This window comes from Haliotis cracherodii, unplaced genomic scaffold (genome assembly GCF_022045235.1).
Source record: "Haliotis cracherodii isolate W230 unplaced genomic scaffold, xgHalCrac1.p SCAF_7, whole genome shotgun sequence".
In the NCBI taxonomy this organism is placed as follows: Eukaryota; Metazoa; Mollusca; class Gastropoda; order Lepetellida; family Haliotidae; genus Haliotis; species Haliotis cracherodii.
The window spans coordinates 24,210,426-24,231,934 of record NW_027266330.1 but is presented as its reverse complement, the minus strand read 5'-3'; the positions used below and the strand labels follow the sequence as shown (position 1 = coordinate 24,231,934).

At 41.0% G+C, this 21,509-nt stretch overlaps 1 protein-coding gene across 4 annotated transcripts in view; it reads right to left on the bottom strand.

The window, feature by feature from the left end:
• LOC139447464 (zinc finger protein 526-like) overlaps positions 1 to 21,509 on the bottom strand; it is a 39,523-nt gene that overhangs the window by 11,508 nt on the left and 6,506 nt on the right. The window contains exon 2 of one of the 4 annotated variants that reach the window (XM_071228846.1): positions 7,919 to 8,573. The exons of 2 other annotated variants lie outside the window; for them this stretch is intronic. In XM_071228846.1, coding sequence (XP_071084947.1) covers positions 7,936 to 8,573 — 638 coding nt within the window. In that variant the 3' untranslated portion in view covers positions 7,919 to 7,935. Of the gene's footprint in view, positions 1 to 7,918; positions 8,574 to 17,714; positions 18,088 to 21,509 lie in introns of those variants that run through there. One more of the 4 variants, XM_071228849.1, reaches the window with a different exon arrangement.

Genomic DNA, 21,509 nt, shown 5'->3' with positions numbered 1-21,509 from the left:
AAATTATTTGTTCGCAAGGCCCTTCCAGATCAAAGGTGTGAGGAGTGTAGTATAAGGTATATACACAGACGACTGCTGGTAGCGGAACACCTTTCACAAAGAGTCTATAAAATACACCATTCCTTCATCAAAGCTCAAAGTTTTCACATTGGAATTTATCCAATTAATGATAAGCAAATCGACAAACCTCTTTCCAAAATCATGCAGAAATCCTTTGTACGATTCCGACTATATCGTAAGCATGTGTTTATGAATCAGTATCAGACATGAATGAAACAAGGTGTTCCAAGAGTGAGTGAGTGAGTATGGTTTTACGCCGCTTTTAGCAATATTCCAGCAATATCACAGCGGAGGACACCAGAAATAGGCTTCACACATTGTACCGATGTCGGGAATCGAACCCGGGTCTTCGGCGTGACGAGCGAACGCTTTAACCACTAGGCTACCCCACCGGCCCTGTGTTCCAAGAAGGTGAGCGTATCCTGCCAAACCGGAGTAACTCAACATAAACACATGCAAAGGAAAGTCAATTGCTCACCTGAAAAAAACATGTGAATGTGTGATCAAGTTAAAATACGGAATTGAATTGGACATGTTTGTCATTGATATATCAAATTTGGGCATGTCTTCCACATGCCTTCCATAATGCTAGAAGCCATGCTTTAAGTCCAGTCTTAAGCGCATAATGACCAAGTGTTTCTGAGTCTGATGATTCCACACTATTAGCTGACACACAGGGGATGGTGACCTTCCAATACGACTGGGTCCTGTGACTGTGACTGACCTACCCAGGGACGTGAAGAGGACATGCCGTGATCTGGGACTCTGTAGCTGAAAGACTGTGACTGGGTCCTGTGACTGGGTCCTGTGACCTACCCAGGGACGTGAAGAGGACATGCTGTGATCTGGGACTCTGTAGCTGAAAGACTGTGACTGGGTCCTGTGACTGGGTCCTGTGACTGGGTCCTGTGACTGTGACCTACCCAGGGACGTGAAGAGGACATGCCGTGATCTGGGACTCTGTAGCTGAAAGACTGTGACTGGGTCCTGTGACTGGGTCCTGTGACCTACCCAGGGACGTGAAGAGGACATGCTGTGATCTGGGACTCTGTAGCTGAAAGACTGTGACTGGGTCCTGTGACTGGGTCCTGTGACTGTGACCTACCCAGGGACGTGAAGAGGACATGCCGCGATCTGGGACTCTGTAGCTGAAAGACTGGGATTGTGACCTACCCAGTGTTCCGAGTTCGAAATAAGCATCTGCCCGTGGGCCCGTGGCAAGTTGATCTTGTATGGGTCTCAAGGCCTGTAGTAAACTTAAGTGTTGATTTATTTGTCACAATAAGCTGCAGTGTTTTTGAATGACAGCCTGAAGTGTTCAGTCAGGGCTGCAGCTTCTTAAGTCTCTCTGTCCTGACGACAGCCTGGCACTTTGATCTATCTCAAACACTGCATGAAAAGGAAATGCTTTGTTCCCTGGCGGTTTATTGAAAAATGACATACAGCCCTCCTTGAAAGGGAGACAAATCTCAGGTGCAAAATGGACAAGTCTTTCTGTGCCTGATAAGCCCAGGCTGGTAGCTGTAAACCTTCCCACAAACACACGGGAAGGTGACCTTCCCATGCACAGACACAATATGGTTTCTCCTGGACCCCTGGCTGGTGAATGCCTTGTCACAATGTGGGCAGTAATATAGTCCTCCAATGGGTTCGGGCAAGTTCCTTGTGGACACCAACTGATCTGTATCAATGGAAGACTGGTCTGAATCCACTGGGAGCATCTGATCAGTCGGACCTCTCCAGGACTGATAGGGTGAACAAGCTTCATAATAACTGCCATAACCACGATGTCCTGAAAGGAAGAACATCTAGCATTGGTACAAGTCTTCTCCAGAGTGAGTCATCATTCATGCACTGAGAGGAAACTGAAGATCCATCATTTACAACTATAACTTGTCTGGAACTGTCACAAGCCAGATATGTCATTGGTATTTAATTACTTTGCCAGCCTCTAATCCTAAGCCCAGTCTAGTTAGCTCAGCGGATAATAGTCCACATAATAACACAAAATTCTACAGAAAATGATGGTGAGTGAGTTGGGTTTAACGCTGTTTTCAACAGTATTCAATACATATCACGGCCTGTCAGCTTAATGTGGGAGGAAAGCCCGTAGTGATGCAGGTCTCAGATGTTTACAACTTCGGTGAAACCCACGAGCATGGGTATGGTGCTGACAAACCTAAAAACGTAATCGGGGCTAACCAGGATTCGAACCCACAATCATGGGTCAAGGGACATAACTCTGCGCAGCGAATTGTGGCGCCTTAGACGACTGGGCCACCGGTGACCCCACAGAAAGTGATGCAAAGAGCCAAGTTCAGGCTAGTAATCTCAAATGTTTTTGGCACAAACTGCTTGTTTATGAAATTGGTGGGTGACGGGTGCTACTGATAGAATAGGACATGCTTTCCCTTTTCGCAAACACCTGTGTCATCACTGATTTTCAGTGATCTATTCATATAATTTTCATCACTTTTTAGACATTTATACCAAAAGGAATCTGTTTGGGCAGACAATCGAGACTTAGTATTCTGTGGCATTGATGTTATAAATTAATCATCAAGGAATCCAAAGCAACAAAAACAAACCCATACCAAAAGAAACAAAACAACCATCTTTTTAATCAGAGTGAGTAAGTGAGTATGGTTTTACACCGCTTTTAGCAATATTCCAGCAATATCACGGCGGGGGACACCAGAAATGGGCTTCACACATTGTACCCATGTCGGGAATCGAACCCGATCTTTGGCGTGACGAGCGAACGCTTAAACCACTAGGCTACTGGATCGCCCCTCCTTTTTAATCAGAACAAATACTGAACTAATGGGTAAACGAACAAAATGAAGAAAATCCACAGGTCTGAAGGATGCCTTCTACATGATGCAGATGAGATCACTTGCGTCAAGAATACAATGATTTTAAGTTTTCCATTTGTGCTCTGTAAAAATCTGACACTGGTAAAGGAGACTTGACCTGTTTGTTATAGAGACATAGCAAGAAATTTTGACCTCATTCCTAATTGTTTCTTATTGTGGCATCTTCTCAGCAACGCAGGTATTCTTGTCAAACTAAATGCTAGTATCCTTTGAAGACATGCATGTTGTTTCAAAGGATGAAAGCCCGACCAACATGTAGGCAACTTGGTTTCACATCAGATCATTTTATGTGTTCATTTATCAGATTAACCATTAAAGAGTTTGTTCCACATAAAACTACATCCACAAAACAGGAGGGAGGGACTATTTCTTCATGCTGCGTCAGCACTATTTCATCTTTTCCCAATGACCCAATCATCAGTTTGTTACATACCCTGGTGAGCCAATCATCAGTTGGCTATGTTTTCGTTGTGAGCCAATCAACAGTTGGCTATGTTTTCATGGTGAGCCAATCATCAGTTGGCTATGTTTTCGTGGTTAGCCAGTCAACAGTTGGCTATGTTTTCATGGTGAGCCAACCAACAGTTGGCTATGTTTTCGTGGTGAGCCAATCACCAGTTGGCTATGCTTTCCCAGTGAGCTAATCACCAGTTGGTTATGTTTTTGTGGTAAGCCAACCAAAAGTTGGCTATGTTTTTCCGGTGAGCCAATCAACAGTTGGCTATGTTTTCATAGTGAGCCAATCAACAGTTGGCTATGTTTTTGTGGTGAGCCAATCATCAGTTGGCTATGTTTTCGTGGTGAGCCAACAAACAGTTGGCTATGTTTTCCCGGCGACCCAATCATCAGTTGCATAGTATCCATATTGTGTTCATCCCTGAACTGACTTTCTCCACTGACAGTAAGTTAAATAAATGGAACATCTCATGACAAGTACTTTAGGCAACCCTTCATATTTCTGTTCACAAATTCGACCAAGTGAGCCAAAAGACAAACAGTTAATAAAACAAAATAGATAAAAATTGATGTTTATTTTCCTGACCATCAAACAACAATGATCCAATGCATTGTAAGAACTATGTTACAGAAAGAATGATAAACATCCTGCATTTTGGGCATTATTTTCTCTCCGCTAAAACAAGATACAAACAGCTTCATGCCAAATAAAATTAAAATATATCAGCTAAACCATGCTATTTTTATTTTGAACCAACCAAGCTCGTCGGTCAGCAAATATTCAAAATTTAATTTTAAAAAAGTGTGGTCTTCCATCTTGTCCACCAGGTACAAGACATGGGGTATAAATGACTGACAAGTACAGTGACACATTAAGTTCTTATTAGAAAACTGAATCTTTTTCTACACAATGAAGGTATCTCTTGTAATGTATCAAATATACAAAAAGCAGAATTAACCTTAACATATGTTTTGTTTGTTTGTGTATTGTTTAACGCCTCACTCAGTAATATTCCAGTCATGTGACGGAAGTCAGTAAATAATCGAGTCTGGACCAGACAATCCAGTGATTGACATCATGAGCATCAATCTACGCAATTGGGATATGATGACATGCATCAACCAAGTCAGCGAGCCTGACCACCCGATCCCCTTAGTCGCCTCTTACGACAAACATAGTCGCCTTTCACGACTAGCACAGGGTGCCGAACACCTACCTTAACATGCGGGAACACATTCAGGCCTCAAAGTTTAAATTTTTACCAAGTAGCCATATGGCTACAAATATTTTTTTCCAGGTAGCCAGTGGTAAAATTAAGAGGTCACGCCAATATTGTAAGTAGCCAAAAGCATTTGAAATGATCTTTTATCAAATAACTATTATAATATGTACAAGTCATAGCATTAGTCTTGGAATTGTATATAAGTGGAAACTGTACTTGATATTTGTTATTCATGACTCGAACAATGATGCAATTTATGTTACTAGGTTATATAAGTATATCCTTGCTTATTCCATAAACTATCAACTAAAATAAAATACTAATTACATTAATATTTATGCATTTCGGTTCATTGATGACTTTAGGAGGAATTATTTGTATAATTAGTAGCAGACATGTTTATTTTTGTGTCTACATATGTGTAGCAATAGAATGTAGTTTTTCAATGTAGTCATTTGGCTACCTCTGAATTTTAGATAGTAGACAAAATGAAATTTAGGTCGCATTGGCGACCGTTTTAGTAGCAACTCTGAGGCCTGACATTTCATAATCTTGTCATTAAATTATCAGTTACCGTATTTGACGTAATAAGAGCCAAGGGCGCTCTCAAAATTAGGAAAAAGGGGGCTCTTATTAGAATATTATTTTGGTGGAAAAAAACTGAGTTGAAAGATAAATGTCGTGGTTTATGCAGACAGCCTGAAATGTTTATATACTACAGATATATTTTTTCCAGAATTTAATTTCCCATAATTAAGGGTGAATATAACTCACGAGTGCATATTATACGTGAATAAATAAGTCTTGTGTACATTGATCAATCGGAAGGGGTGCTAATTGGGATTGTTCACCAGCCAATATATTAGCAAATATCGCCATGGGCGCTTGTTACGTCGAATACGGTATTTACAATCAATAACATAACCTATACCTCCTATCCATTCTCAACAATTATGATGACACACTATAATAATGACGTCGCGCTATTGTTGCAGTTCATTTTGTGGCAGACTTTCACTGGCCATTCTGAATGTCAGCGTTAGAAACTGTCACTAGTCCTATAGTCTTGCCAAGCTGCCCAATAGTTCAAAGGTATCATAGGGACTAGTATTGGCCCTTTTTAAGAGAATTGCTACATGTTATCATTATAAGGACAAGTGGACAAAATCTGTTACTTAATAACGCTGAATGAGCATCTTGTGCAAATAAAACTGATGCAACTATAGTTTATTATGCACAATCATAGAGAAATTATTTACTGACACACAATTAAAACGTATAATCAACTTTACCACAAAGGACAAGAAAACGATTTTAACAGTAAATATTGACCAGACTGATGACTGTGTGACAAATTGACATTGATCTGTTTGATTATCTCATGCCTAATTACACAGTGAGTGAGTTGGGTTTAACGCTGCTTTTAACAGTATTCCAGTTATATCACAGCGTGTCAGCTTGATGTGGGAGGAAAGCCCGAAGTGATGCAGGTCTCAGACGTTTACCACTTCGGTGAAACCCACGAGCACGAGTATGGTGCCGACAAACCTAGAAACATAATCAGGGCGAACACAGAACTTGATTTGAGTTAAGGGGCCATTTTTTCAAATGACAAAAATCTGAATATGGGTTCTAAGAGTGTAAATATGAGGTCTGCATTTGATCACTAAAAGTAGATGTGTAAAGAAAAAATGGTTGGCAAGCGAAAAGGCTTCATTGTGCGGATTGGTTGGTTTGTTGTTGTATGCCGCACTCAGCAATATTCCAGCTATATGATGGCGATCTGTAAATAATCAAGTCTGGACCAGACAATCCAGTGATTGATATCATGAGCATCAATCCACGCAATTTGGATCGATGACATGCTTCAACCAAGTCAGCGAGTCTGACTCTTGATCCCGGTAGTCGCCTCTTACGACAAGCATAGTCACCTTTTACGACAAGCATAGTTGCCTTTTACGACATGAGTTGCTGAAGACCGATTCTACCCCGGAATCTTCACGGATTCTTCACTGTGCACTTACACAGAGTTGTATTGTTCAGGTGTTGCAATACCCACACAACTCAGAATTAGTTGGTGCTTCATGCTGGGTATGTTATGCAAATACACAGACCATATGGAGCTCTGTCACGAATCCACTGCAACGTCAGGTATCTTTGAGAATGCCAGCCTACTTTATTCAACATGAACTGTCACAACTATCATACAACTAGTTGAGCTATACACAGGCAGAAAGCAGCAGTACTGGCAGTTTGAGCACCATTGCTGAACAGATGTCGGCTGGATATGGCATGAGTTGGTTCTGCACCACTGCCCACCATCATGTGACATACAAGCCACTGCTTGACTAAATGACATGCCGTATTCGACGTAATAAGGGCCTAGGGCGCTCTCAAAATTAGAAATAGGGAGCTCTTATTAGAATATAATTTTGGTGAGAAAAAAAAACAGAGTTGGAAGACTGTAAATTTTGTGGTTTATGCCGACAGCCTGAAATGATATATGTGTATTATGCACGAAAGATATATTTTCGAGAATATAATTGCCCATAATTAAGGGTGAATATAACACACAAGTGCGTATTATACATGAATAAATAAGTCTTGTGTACATTGATTAATCGGAAAGGGTGCTAATTGGGATTATTCACTCGCCAATATATTAGCAAATATCGCCGTGGGCGCTTATTAGAGCGAGGCGCTTATTACGTTGAATACGGTAGTCTGGTTCATGTTCACTGGCACTTTCCTTTTTGTCGAACATATTTGTCAAGCACTCCTCGTGCTCTATTCTAACTCTGATAATGTTAGTAACATTTCTATATACTTCAAGAAACTTATTTCAAAATATTATTCTAGATATCAAAATACACAGAAATAGACAAAATGGTGTTATCTTACATTTCCACAACAGATTATTGTTTCATGTAATATCACTAGATTTGAGGAGCGATAGAAAGCAGTCCTGCTGACTCACAAGATTGGCTTGTGTCCATCCCCATATAGGGCCCCATGTCAATCAGCCATGGCTGCCATGAGGCCTCTTCAGGAGTCATTTACCAGGCACCTTGGCAATCTCAACTGTTGAACTGGCAGAGATATGAGTGAGCAAGTTTGATTTAACAAAGCTTCAAACCAAACTTCATTTAATACCATGCATGTCAGCTTCATGTGGGCTGAAACTTGGAGAATCGGAGTGAATCTGAGAACTGAATCCATGATCACAGGTTGCTGGCACGCCAAAGGGACACAACTCTGCACTGCAAATGGCAGCACCTTATATGCCTGTCACCTGTGGCCTCTGGTATTCCTGGCACTTATCACATGTCACTTTCAGATTTGACATCCTTGGACTCCATGACACCGGGAGCCAATGGAGAATCTGTGACACTGGGAGCCGCTGAAGAATCTGTGACACCAGGAGCCGCTGGAGAATCTGTGACACCAGGAGCTGCTGGAGAATCTGTGACACTGGGAGCCGACTGAGAACCAATGAGATGTGGAGCTGATGGGGAACCCACGAGATTTGAAGCCGATTGAGAACCAACAAAATTTGAAGCCGATGGAGATTCCATGAGATGAAGTGCCCAGGACGAACAAATCTTTTTATGCCGCTGCAGACCCCCACTGTACTGATACACCTTGCCGCACACACACGAATGAGACACTTTGTTGTGTATGGCATGGATGTGGTTCCAGCGCGACCCCTTCCCGGCAAACATCTTGTCACAGTAGGGGCAGGCATAGCTCCCTGTTCCATCCGCCACTGTGCCAGCATTAGGACTGAACCCTGAAAACGCCATGGACAGGGAGAAGGGGATGCTCTTTCTACTGGCAGGGGAACGGTCTCCTGCTAATGAAGACATGGAGATTGGGGTGTTCAGCTGCTTGCCAAATCCGTGAAGAAAATCATTCTTTGGCTGATCACCTCCAACCAAGCCTCCATTACTAGACAGATCTGAAAGTAAGAAAAGGAGGCTCTAGTTTCTGTTCACAAATCCTCAGAAAATCACAGTACATATTCACTTCATTTGCGATGAGATAGTTTGGGCTGTAGATAACGTTGCAATAATTTGTGATGTTTTGTCTGTTTTAATGACACATCCATGCTTAAAATAGGTGTGTGTCTCAGAGAGTCATTTGGGAGAAACCTTGATTGTCCGAATCCTGTTAATCTGGAATCCCTGCCTTCCTGATGATATCTTACTGAAGGCTTTACAGGGTTCCGACAGATCTTTGGACTTAAATTCATGCACCTTTCAACACTTTTAAAGGAAGAGTGAGTGAGTGAGTTGGGTTTAACGCCGCTTTTAACAGTATTCCAGTTATATCGCGGCGTGTCAGCTTAATGTGGGAGGAAAGCCCGAAGTGATGCAGGTCTCAGATGTTTACCACTTCGGTGAAACCCACGAGCACGGGTATGGTGCTGACAAACCTAGAAACATAATTTTGGCGAACCGGGATTTGAACCCACAATCACAGGTTTCTGGCGTGCCCAAGGGACGCAACTCTGCACAGCGAATCGCGGCGCCTTAGACGACTGGGCCGGCGGTGTTCCCTTTAAAGGAAGAACATTTGTTTTCAAGGACCACTTTTATTCATCCAACAGCACATCCTGAACGCACAACAGCACACAAGTAGGTATGTTGGGCACTTTAAACTGAGTTTTAACAATAAACTCTTAACACCAACACAAAAACAATGAAGCTAAATTTCCGCCCAGATTCTGACACAGGCCTGGGGTTTGACATAATATTCATGACCTAGCTTTGTTTTCAGGGAACACGAGGATCAAATGCTGTTCCCGATAATGTGACTATTACGCTATATTCAGCAAAACAATGTATGAGGAAATTAATGGCCATAACTCTGATAAACAGAAAACTGTCGTTTCTTTTTTATCTTGTGACAGGAAGTAAATTACACACTGAAACTGGATAATGAAACACATCAGTGATGTCATTCTATTGTTTAAACATTTCATTATTTTAAAGGAATGGGCAGTTGTTTGTCAGTAATACATGATCTTGAACCAACATTTCAATTTATTTACACTTGGACTAGAAGGACCTATGTTTTCATGCATTTTGACAAAGGGATAATTTCAATATTTTGCCGGAAAATGTGTCGCCAGTGGGGTTCGAATCTGCATCATATGATTTGAGGACGTCTAATTGTCAACCTCCGCTCATTTCACAGATGATGGTACTGTGTGAAATTAACTATTAAATATTTTCAAATATTTGCAGTATCCTTAAAAGCTCAGAAATAATATGTGAGTGAGTGAGTATGGTTTTACGCTGCATTTAGCAATATTCCAGCAATATCACGGCGGGGGACCCCAGAAATGGGCTTCACACACTGTACCCATGTCGGGAATCGAACCCGGGTCTTCGGAGTGACGAGCGAACGCTTTAACCACTAAGCTACCCGACCGCTCCAGAAATAATATGTAGACAATGCAGTGTTACAGCAGGTTACCTAACACAATGCTCATATTCAAAGCAATTAGATTGACCTTTGAGAAGAAAAATATATATCAGGAAACACATATATCCCTGTTCAGGGCTCTGTATTTCCTATAATCCCCATCAGCATGTATTTACAACATGCAAGCAATTGATAAAATGCTAGTCTTGGAGCCCACGAAATTATGAAGAATCATGAACCATGCATTGTGAATATCAGCTCGCGATGGAGCTTGGTGCACGTGCAACAGCGGCAGAGAACTTATTCCTCGTGCATCACACAAGGGCGACTCACACAGAATAAATACAGGCTCTCAAAGAGTTCTAGTGTATTTTTCAAATATTTTCCAATGTTTTATCTAAGTGAAAAAACAGGGATGTGTTCTAAGTTGGCGAATATCCTCTTAACTCTCCATTCCTTAAAAATAATGGGCGGCGGCTCCATTATTCTTAAGGAATGGAGAGTTACACGGACATTCTCCTCTACATAATATTCAGTAGCGACTCTGTTGTATCTAGACCGATTTTATTTCATTCCAGCACTTTTCAAGTAGTGTCAATGAAATTCCAGGAGTTTTCCAGCACTTCAATCATAAAACGACAGAATTAAGTACTTTTGGGTTAAATTGAAGCACTTTACAAATATGTGCAAAACCTGCTTTACTTTGAACCCATGAACACTTATTTACCATCATTAATAATTCACTGTTTCATATACAAATCAACCTCAGGTCAACTAACTCTTAGCCCAGTGGGTGTCAATATTACCATATCAGTGTTTCTTGTTACTGGTAATTACCACATTTTCATCAGTAAAACATTTCAAACATTGCTGATCCCTGGAACCAGAATACATTTTGTTTAAAAGGGTAAGATCAGAACATGTCTTAACATTCTCCAACCTTACGCCGGGTTTGTCATAAAAGGCGACTATGCTTGTCGTAAAAGGCGACGAACAGGATCGGTTGGTCAGGCTCGCTGACTTGGTTGATGCATGTCATCGATCCCAATTGCATGGATCGATGCTCATGATGTCAATCACTGGATTGTCTGGTCCAGACTCGATTATTTACAGACCGCCGTCATATAGCTGGAATATTGCTGTGTGCGGCGTAAAACAACAAACAAACAAACTTACGCCAGGTACATATATCATATATGAACACAAAAAGCACAACCATTATGCTTGTAGTCTTCTCCTTAAACACACAAGTATTATTCCAATTCATAATTCGTCCCACACTTAATACAAAGGTTTCTTTTCATTGGCTATAATTCTCTTCGTAGCTTTGGTCAAGTTTATTACCCATAATGATAAATGGCATTGATATCCAAGCAGATTAACACACGACAGTCAGATTGTGGTCTCAAGATACATCATACTAGTTTTTGTCAAAAAAAAGGGGAAAATTATTATAAAGTTTTAAGACACCGAAAACACTGTACAAACAATGATAATTCAGGCAACTTGTGATAACATGGATTACACTGGAATACTCTGTCTGGCAAGTTCCAAAAGACCATTTCCAGCTCACAAACACAAACTAGACTCAATGAACAAGAAACACAAGACAGGTCTTCTTATGTCGAATTAAGCCCTGCTTGTAGGCGTACTGCTTGCCACACACACAGGTGAACTGTACTTTGTCATGCACAGACGCGACATGGTTATGTCGGGCCCCTGCACTGGAGAACACACGCTGACACACAAGGCACGGGTAACCGCCCAACCTCACCCCTGGCTCAACGGTCCAGGGGCTGGTGTGCTCATCATTTGGGAATGGGCTCCCGTAACCATGACTACCTGAAAGTAACAAAAAGCCAGTTCCAGTCCTGTCCATCATGTTGCTTGTGGGTCAATGTTTCAATGTGAATCAGGCAAGACTTCTTTCTTTTATTAGGGTTTACGGATTTTGATAGTGAAAAATTTTGTCAGCAGGTTGAAAAAAAATATTTTAAAAAAGAGGCATTGCACAGGATTTATTTTTATCTTAAAGTTTGATTTGAATCAGTAGGTAATACATTTTTCTGTGGTTGCTGTAAATAACGGTGAGTTGTGCGATCTACCGATCACTTCACATAGAATTTCGCAGAAAAAATTGTAAACTTTATTACAATTATTAAATGAAATTTTGAATAAAATTAATAAAATATATTAAAAACATTAGTCCAGATAAACAATGAACATTATTTTAGAACATATATTATAATAATAGGATTAAATTGCGTACTTCAGTTTGGATTTGTTGACTGGTATTTCTGGTGTTACATGATCGCAGTGATCAGCTCATTATGTTTTCAGAGATGGGGGAAAACATCGTGTCAGTGGAAAACTTGAGTTTATTAAAAATGCCATGCTTTACCATGCGCTATAACCGAGTTAGCGCTATATTGAAGAGTGCAATAGCGGGAACACTGTATATAAATCAGGCCTGGTTTGGATCCCGATAAATATTATCAAACTAATGTAATGAACGATGTATCGTTGGAAAAAAAAATATCTGTTTTAGACATATAAAACTTCCTTGGATTTATGTTGTTGTGAGCTTTACAGTTGACAGTTTTAATAAACACCTGTTACTTTAATCTTTTTTTTTTCCTAATTTTTTTATTATTTAAGTCGGCGTATCAATAAACCAAGCAAAAAAATGTAACATTAGTATTGGAAGTTGTTGTTACTTCCTGGTACCATATGTCTACGACATGTCAGAGGTTTTTGCTTTTGCTGATGTTTCAAATATGTGAGACCTCAGATTCATAGTATTTCCCTGCCCTGTGGACCCGTGAAGATCCAGGGTAGAATAGATCTTAGTGATTACAGTGGTTGCTCGTCACGAAGACGGTTGAAGACACGGGTTCGATTCCTGACATGGGTACAATGTGTGAAGCCCATTTCTGGTGTCCCCCGCCGTGATATTGCTGGAATATTGCTGAAAGCGGCATAAAACCATACTCACTCACTCAAAAGGAGTCCTCTTTTCAACAAAAATTGAGTGCTATTTCATGTTTGACTTTTTTTTCTTTTCTTTTTTTTCATAGCATTAGTGTCTGTTGTTAAAAAACTATCAGAAAAATCATTTAAATTTTACATTCATTTGGCTATTTTTTGGTCGATGGACATTGCAAACCAACAAAAAATTCATCACCTAATGAGTATGGATATATTTCACATTATGTCTGACTCCCTACTCAAAGTGGCACGCTGGATATAAATTGAAACACCTTTGTCAAAACATACATAACGTATGTTGCTTAACTTCACACTCGGTAATATTCCAGCTATACGACTGCATCTTTATTACACGCACTAACCTCAAATCAAAGTCAAAGCCCCTGTTTCTGTTGCCTCAAATCAGGGAAAGCAAGGACATGAATCAGATCTGTTTAATTCTTGTACATGTGTAAATATAAAACTAGAACTGAATTACCTTTGCATAACATGACTCGTATGAAACTCATCCATAAGCCCAAACAAACAACTGACTGACTTGATGCTGATAACAGTTGGTGTGTGGAATGTACTTCAATGAACACAATTATAACGGCAATGACAAAACAAACTTCACAAAAGTATGACATTTATAAATAAGAAAGAATCCTTTAGGCTTATCATAAAGAAACTCAATTTAGCTGAGAACAAGTACTGAGATTTCAAACAAACAGTAACAAATGAGAAGCAACTGATGATTGTTTTTTTATTAAATAATAAAAGAAATGTTTTTTTGGTCAATGTTTTGACACTTATGACATTCCCAGACAATAAATATTTCAACTCCACAAAACACCTCTAAATATTCTTGGATGAGGTTGGTAAATAGTGGTGAACTGAACTGATATGTTGGGGATATATTTCAGCAATGATGCAGGCATCACATGCTGGCAGACACCTATAGGTATCAGACACAGTACTCATGGAGGGGATGAACATGTGAGCTGTCCTAGTGACTTGTGGCTTGTGGGTGGGTATGTGTGGGTGTGGATATGGAACGTGGGAGTGAATGTGGAACTGTGGGTGTGGATGTGAATGTGGAACTGTGGGTGTGGATGTGAATGTAGAACTGTGGGTGTGGATGTGAATGTAGAACTGTGGGTGTGGATGTGAATGTGGAATGTGGGGGGGGGGGTGAATGTGGAAATGTGGACATGGATATGTGGGTGTGGATAGGGAACTGTGGGTGTGGATGCGAATGTGGAACTGTGGTTGTGAATGTGGAGGTGTGGACGTGGATCTGAGGGTGTGAATGTGAATCTGAGTGTGAGTATGGAAATGTGAGTTTGGACGTGGAAATGTGAGTGTGGACGTGGAACTGTGGGTGTGGATATGGAACTGTGGGTGTGAATGTGGAAATGTGGACGTGGATATGGAAATGTGACGTGGATATGGAACTGTGCTTGTGGATGTGGACGTGGATCTGTGGGTGTGAAAGTGGGTCAAACTGGACAACACTATCCATCATGTCCACTGGTTTTGAAATAAATTTTTATTTTCACAAATCCACACAAAAATCGAGTTGCCATCAATGGTAAAAGTAGTCGTCTACAAGGAAATGTCAGCTTAGTCCTTGATGTTAACTAGTCTTAGAGTAGCAGACTGTTAACACTGATCCTGGCTGGGCTACCCAACTGCATAGTGTGTGTGGTGTCAACCCTGGACATAATGTGAAAAGCAAACACACAAACCAATGTGCTGCTCGACTAGAACTCTTCATGGAATGGAACTGTCCTTGACACTAAGAGTGAAAGAATGATCCACAAAATATTCAAGCACAAACTGGCAGCCCAAACACAGCCAAGCCTGGCCCATACACAACGATCCATAGTATCTTGGACACAACGAACACATTACTGCTTCAACATGGACTGATGCAAGCAACATTTCTTCTGATGGTTGTTGAGACTAGGCCTATATTTGTAGGCTTTGCCACACACACATGGAAAGGTGACATTGTCATGCACGGCCTGCTTGTGATAGTACAGACCCGAATCGTCAGTGAACTCCTTATCACACTGGGGGCATTTTTTCTTGCCCCAATTCTTGTCAGAAAGCCCACCATACACAGCGTGAAAGCTGCCCCCACCCAGGTTGTGTGAGCCTACAGAGGGGTACCGCCTTCCTCTGTACTCTGTATCACACTCATAGGAGGAGAAGGGGTGGGAGCCATTATTGCCATAACCTGAAAGGAACAAAAGGCACAGCTGGAGTTGGGGTCTTTGAAGGAAACATAAAATCACCGCAAGAGACCTGTTTGGTTCAGTCTGTGTCAAACATGCATTTTTGAGTTTGCTACCCAACATGGCTCTTTGCATCATTTTCAGTAGATTTTAATGTAATTATATGAATCATTATAAGCTGAGCTCACTAGACCAAACAGAATGTTACTAGACTCGGGTTTCGGACAAACAGCTAAAGTGGCAGACTGGATTCCGCAATATTCCAGCTGTAGGACAGCATCCTGTATACAATCGAATCTGAACCACACCATCCAGTGATCATCTGTGACAAAAACTTTTGAGACGACGATTGTTTTTTTTGTTTTTTTATGTGTTTTTTTGTGGATTATCATTTCAAGAGGTTACTAGACTGAAGAGAATTCTACTGTACTTGGGCTTTGGGCTAGTTGCTTAAGTCGCTGACTGGACGGATGTTGAGTCGCGTATGACCAAGTCACCAAGCCCTACCTCCCAATGTAAAAAGTTGCCAGTTGCTTGTTGGTGACAAAATTAACCTGGTTTCCCAACAGTGTCACTGTCAGAGCAGTAATGTTAAATGGGGTCAAACAGCAGTGATCGAAATAAAGCATGCAAATCATTTTCCCATGCATTTTTTAAGACTGACTGACACATTGAGTGAGCAAGATAGATTGATTTTACACCGCATTTAGCGATGTTCCAGCAATATCATGGCAGGGGCACCAGAAATGGGCTTTACACACTGCACCTATGTCAGGAATTGACAGGGTCTTCAGCGTGAAGAGCGAACGTATAAACCACTAGGCTCCCCGACCGCCCACTGATACACTGAAATAAATGCATGTTTCTTCGAAATGTATTGCATGTTGCTCTGTTCAAAAATATATTTTTTGCATTAAATACTCGATTCAATAAATGGACTTCCACATATATGCGGGTCTCTATTTTCAAAATATCCCCGACACGTCATGGTGGACTGTCACTGAGCATGTCGCAGATAGACCAATGGTGGACTGTGTGAAGCTTTGTTTGTTGTTCGACACCCCACTCAGCAATAGTCCAGCTATATGATGCCGGCGTGTAAATAATCGAACCTGGACCAGACAATCCAGTGATTGACAAAATGAGCATCGATCCATGCAATTGGATTCGATGACATGCATCAACCAAGTCAGCGAGCCTGACCACCCGATATTGTGAGTCTCCTCTTAGGACAAATAGAGTCGCCTTTTAAGGCAAGCATGAGTTGCTGAAGACCTATTCTACCCCGGATCTTCACAGGCTCTGTGTGACGCTAATCTATTCCAAGGGGTATGATGTATTACACTCAGAATGGTCAGAGTTTGTGGTCCATGTTGGTCACCTTAGCACCGGACTCGCTTGCACAAAGCGATCTTAAGGCTAAGACTATCGTCAGCCTATGTTAGAGAATAGGAGTTGCGATCCTCTTAGCGCTAAGATCGCTTTGCGCAAGTGGGCACTGGTCATATTCAGCAACTATTGCCACCAACCAATCTCTTTTTTAGCAACTTTACAACCAGCATACTTTGGACTTTTTTGTGAAGAATTAACACAAGTTCTTGGAACAACAATCAGAGTGTGCTGCATGTGTTTTCAACAATATTCCAGCCATATCACACCGGCCTGTAAATAATCCAAGTCTGTATCTGACAATCCAGTGATTCATATTGTGAGCAACATTCACACCATCAGGGTACATTGTAGAGCTGAGTATCGCCTGGTATCTTGCAATACAATTCATATCTTGATAAGGATTGACGATACTACTGGTACCACATCAAATAGCAAGAAATGATGAAATCACTGAAATACAGCTCTAAAACCTCTTTCTTCATAATTTATTATTGATATCTGAAAAACTTTAACAAAGAAAACCACAAGAATTAAATGAAGGGATGGTTATTAATTGTCAGCACGTCCTCAGCTACCACATCCTTGTGTTCTGCCTATGCTACTTCTGCCATAATGGCAGGTAACTCTATTAGTTCCTGTTCTATTTATAGCATATCGCGATCTCACAAACTGACGATTCAAGTACCGTGTGTACCTAAGTATTGATGATATCATCGGTATCGGTGAATGGTTACAGCCCTGGGTGCCGTTGTACAAAACAACCTTAATGCTAAGACTGCCGTAAGTCTATGTTAAGGTATGGGAGTTACGATAACCTTAGCGCTAAGATCGCTTTGTACAATGGCACCCAGGTACGCTGACATGCCATCAACCAAGTAGCCAGACCTCCTGCTCCATTAAGTCATCTCTGAGGGCCAACTTTAAGTCATCTCTGAGGACCAACTCTAACCTTGAATGCCCACGGGGGAAAAACTGACAAAATTAATTAAGACTTAAACAGTATGAACATCAGCTTTATTTCAAATAATAATACCCAGACAATCAAGTCTGTGATGAAGTTCCAACTATACACTTAAACAGTCTTGTTAGCGTCAGAGACATTTTCTTCCAACTGAGACAGATAGTGTCTGCAATTTTTTCTGTGGTAAACAAAGTTTGGTCTGTATTTAAAAACCATCCCACACACACATTCATATGTGACTTTGTCATGAATAGCCTTCTTGTGATAGTAGAGACCACTCCTGTCCCCAAACACCTTCTCACACTGAGGACATTTATGCACCTTGTGAGGCTTAGTCGCATAGTTCTGTCTTAAAGCAGCCTGTCTAACGTAAGCACTGTCAAAACTCAAGTCTGAGGGGACAGGTGCATGTCCTGCCGTGGCCACGTGGCAAAAATCCATGAAGGATTTCAATCCTGATTGTCCGTAATCATGAAAACCTGAAATCAACAAAAATCCAATTTCAGGTGCAGAATAAAGAATGACAGCCAAGTTTTCCTCACTTACATACCGTATCTACAAAAACACATTTCCTCTCAAATTTCCACGATGTCCAGAGAAACATACAATACATGAAGTGTCTCTTGCATCAAATGGTGCAAATTCCATAGGGACGGTGGTCGTGTTGTATGTTTTCCCATCTGCAATTGCACAATTGTACCGGTAGAACAACTGTCTATGGGCATGACATATTCTTTGAGGGTGGACACCGTTGACATCTCGGGTGATGTCAATATTAAACAACTGCAACAGTTCCTGTTGACATTTTCGCGTGGAACATCCACTTCCTGTGCTCTTGCCACATATCCGACACACTTTCCGCAATCGCATGACATGGATGTCCAAACTATGCTGCCCGGCAACTGAAGAACAATGGAGAACCATTGTCAGTCATAGGTCCACAAAGGCTTGTTAACAGTTGTAAAGAAGACAGTACAAAAAATTCTAAATCTGTTACAGTAGCCCAAGGTCCAACAGACTGTAAAAATATGAAACATGAATATCAAGGCCTTGTCAAAACACTAATCTTGAGAAACTGAGGGGGCCCCTAGAATAAAAGCTACAGGATTCCTCCCCATTTAATATCAAACATTGCCAGATACATATTCTACCTAAGAAAACGTGATACTGTCAGAGTCATGTGGCATGGGTTCACCCTGCAGTTTGAATCCTGACTGCAGTGGTGTGCTTGCCTAAAGAACGGCCCAGGGGGAATATCTTCAGCATCAGTCGGAGCTGTTGTTCATCAGATCATGAATATATATACAATCAGCATGGTGAAAGAGTTGGGTTTAACGCCGCTTTGAACAGTATCCATGGTTTTTGGGCTTGTCAGCTTCATGTGGGTGGAAAGCCCGAAGTGGTGCAGATCTTTCACGTGGACCACTTTGGTGAAACCCACAAGCATGGATATGGTGCTGACAAACAATGAAATATAATCGTGGCAAACCAGGATTCGAAGCCACGATCATAGGTTTCTGGCGTGTCAAAGGGACGTAACTCTGCAAAGCAAATTGCAGGGCCTTCGACAATTGGACCACTCGTCCCTCCAAATCAGCAACATGATGAAATTGAACACAAAGAATAGGAACATAGTAATTGTTTGTTTTGAAACAAAATAATTTACTCATGAAATATGGTTGATATTGAATGAGTGATGGCCACCAACACACTTGAAATTGTTCATGTTCAACGAACCTACATACCGTATTCGACGTAATAAGCGCCCCGCTCTAATAAGCGCCCATGGCGATATTTGGTAATATGTGTGTAATATTTGCCAGTGAACAATCCCAATTAGCACCCCTTCCGATTAATCAATGTACACAAGATTTATTTATTCGCATATAATACGCACTCATTTAATTATGGGCAATCAAATTCTGGAAAAATATGTCTGTCGTACATAATTATTTCAGGCTGTCAGCATAAACCACGATATTTATCTTTCAACTGTTTTTTTCACTAAAATAATATTCCAATAAGAGCCCCTTATTTCTAATTTTGAGTGAGTGACTGAGTGAGTGAGTTGGGTTTAACGTCGCTTTTAACAGTATTCCAGTTATATCAAGGCGTGTCAGCTTAATGTGGGAGGAAAGCCCGAAATGATGCAGGTCTCAGACATTTACCACTTCGGTGAAACCCACGAGCACTGGTATGGTGCTGACAAACCTAGAAACATAATCGGGGTGAACCGGGATTCGAACCCACAATCATAGGTTTCTGGCGTGTCCAGGGGACGCAACTCTGCAAAGCGAATCGCGGCGCCTTAGATGACTGGGCCACCAGTGGCCCCTCTAATTTTGAGAGCGCCCTGGGTGCTTATTACGTTGAATACGGTAATATGACTCATAATAGACTTAGGGACCAAGGTAAGTGTTTCTATGTACACAATTCGAGTTATCCGCTTCCATATGATGACAACCAGGCAGGCAGAAGCCTGGACCCAACAAGAGCACCGACTGATCCAGCTTATCCTAGTAATCCAGTTTCTACTAAATGAGAGTACTCTGCACATCCATCACCATAACAAAACAAAACAAAGATAATCCGGACACACACAAACTGTGTTTTTAATATAGAGCTAAATTGTAGATTTAACCATGCTAAATTGAATTTTGAACCAAACGAGCACTGTTTAAATGTTAAATTTAGGGCTGCAGTAACAAGACTGCATTTTTTCACCAATAATACAACCCATCATTATTTTAAAATGCCTACCAAAAATGCTTGAGAAAAAAGTTCTCTTCTATAAATATTAGCTTCCGTGGTAAGGAGGGTCGTCAAATCGGAGCTGTTTTAGAAGTGGTTATTGTGATCCTAAAACTCAGATTCTTGGTAGAATCCCAATGATTCTTATTAGCCTGGTGCTTTCAACGTGGATGTGGTGAATCATTTCCACAGTGATTGTGTGTTATCATCCATATACTTGAAACAGTTGACAAAAGTTGAAGTGTAATACCACTAACAATATTTTAACAATATTTCAGTTATACCAAGTGTGTCAGCTTGATGTAGGACAAAAAAATTCAAGTGATGCCGATTTATGTCGTTAATGAAAATGAGTTTTACCCCACTTATAGCAATATTCCAGCAACATCACGGCAGGACAATCAGAGTCTTAGATGTCAAACACTGGTGAGGGTATGGTTTTACACTGCTTTTAGCAATATTCCAGCAATATCACGGCGGGGGGTCACCAGAAATGGGCTTCACACATTGTACCCATGTCGGGAATCGAACCCGGGTCTTCGACGAGCAACGCTTTAACCACTAGGCTACCTGACCGCCCCTTCAAACACTGCTGAAAGCAATGAGCAAGTGTATGGAATTTACAAACCAAGAAACATAATCACGGCAAATATAGGAATTGAAATTTTGAAATTCAGAAATTCAGAAATTAGCAACTGATCCACTGAAAATGCAATCTGGTGCAAGCAATATATTGTGGCACGCATCATACTACAGTATATTGCAATACGGAAGTCAGCCCAATACCCAATCACTACAGCCCATGATGTATTGTTCAACCACGGTAATCAAATGCTGCCGGCAGAAACATGGTCCTCTACGCTAGTCTGGGTATGATAGGACACTATAGCAGCCAGTCCTTCTTCAAAACATGATCAAACAAGGTATCCAATAGTGACCCAATGCACGACCCATACCCTATGACATAAGCTTAACAGCATCAGAATACAAAGTGATGACTTACTTACACGTTGGTTAAACTTTGGATAGTTGCTGGCCATTCACACAATTTTCGATTAAAAAAGTCCCGTCAATACTCATATAATTGACGTTCCCAACAAGATAAAACTATACTACTCTAAAGAAGTTAAGGAGCACCTGATTCTTTCAT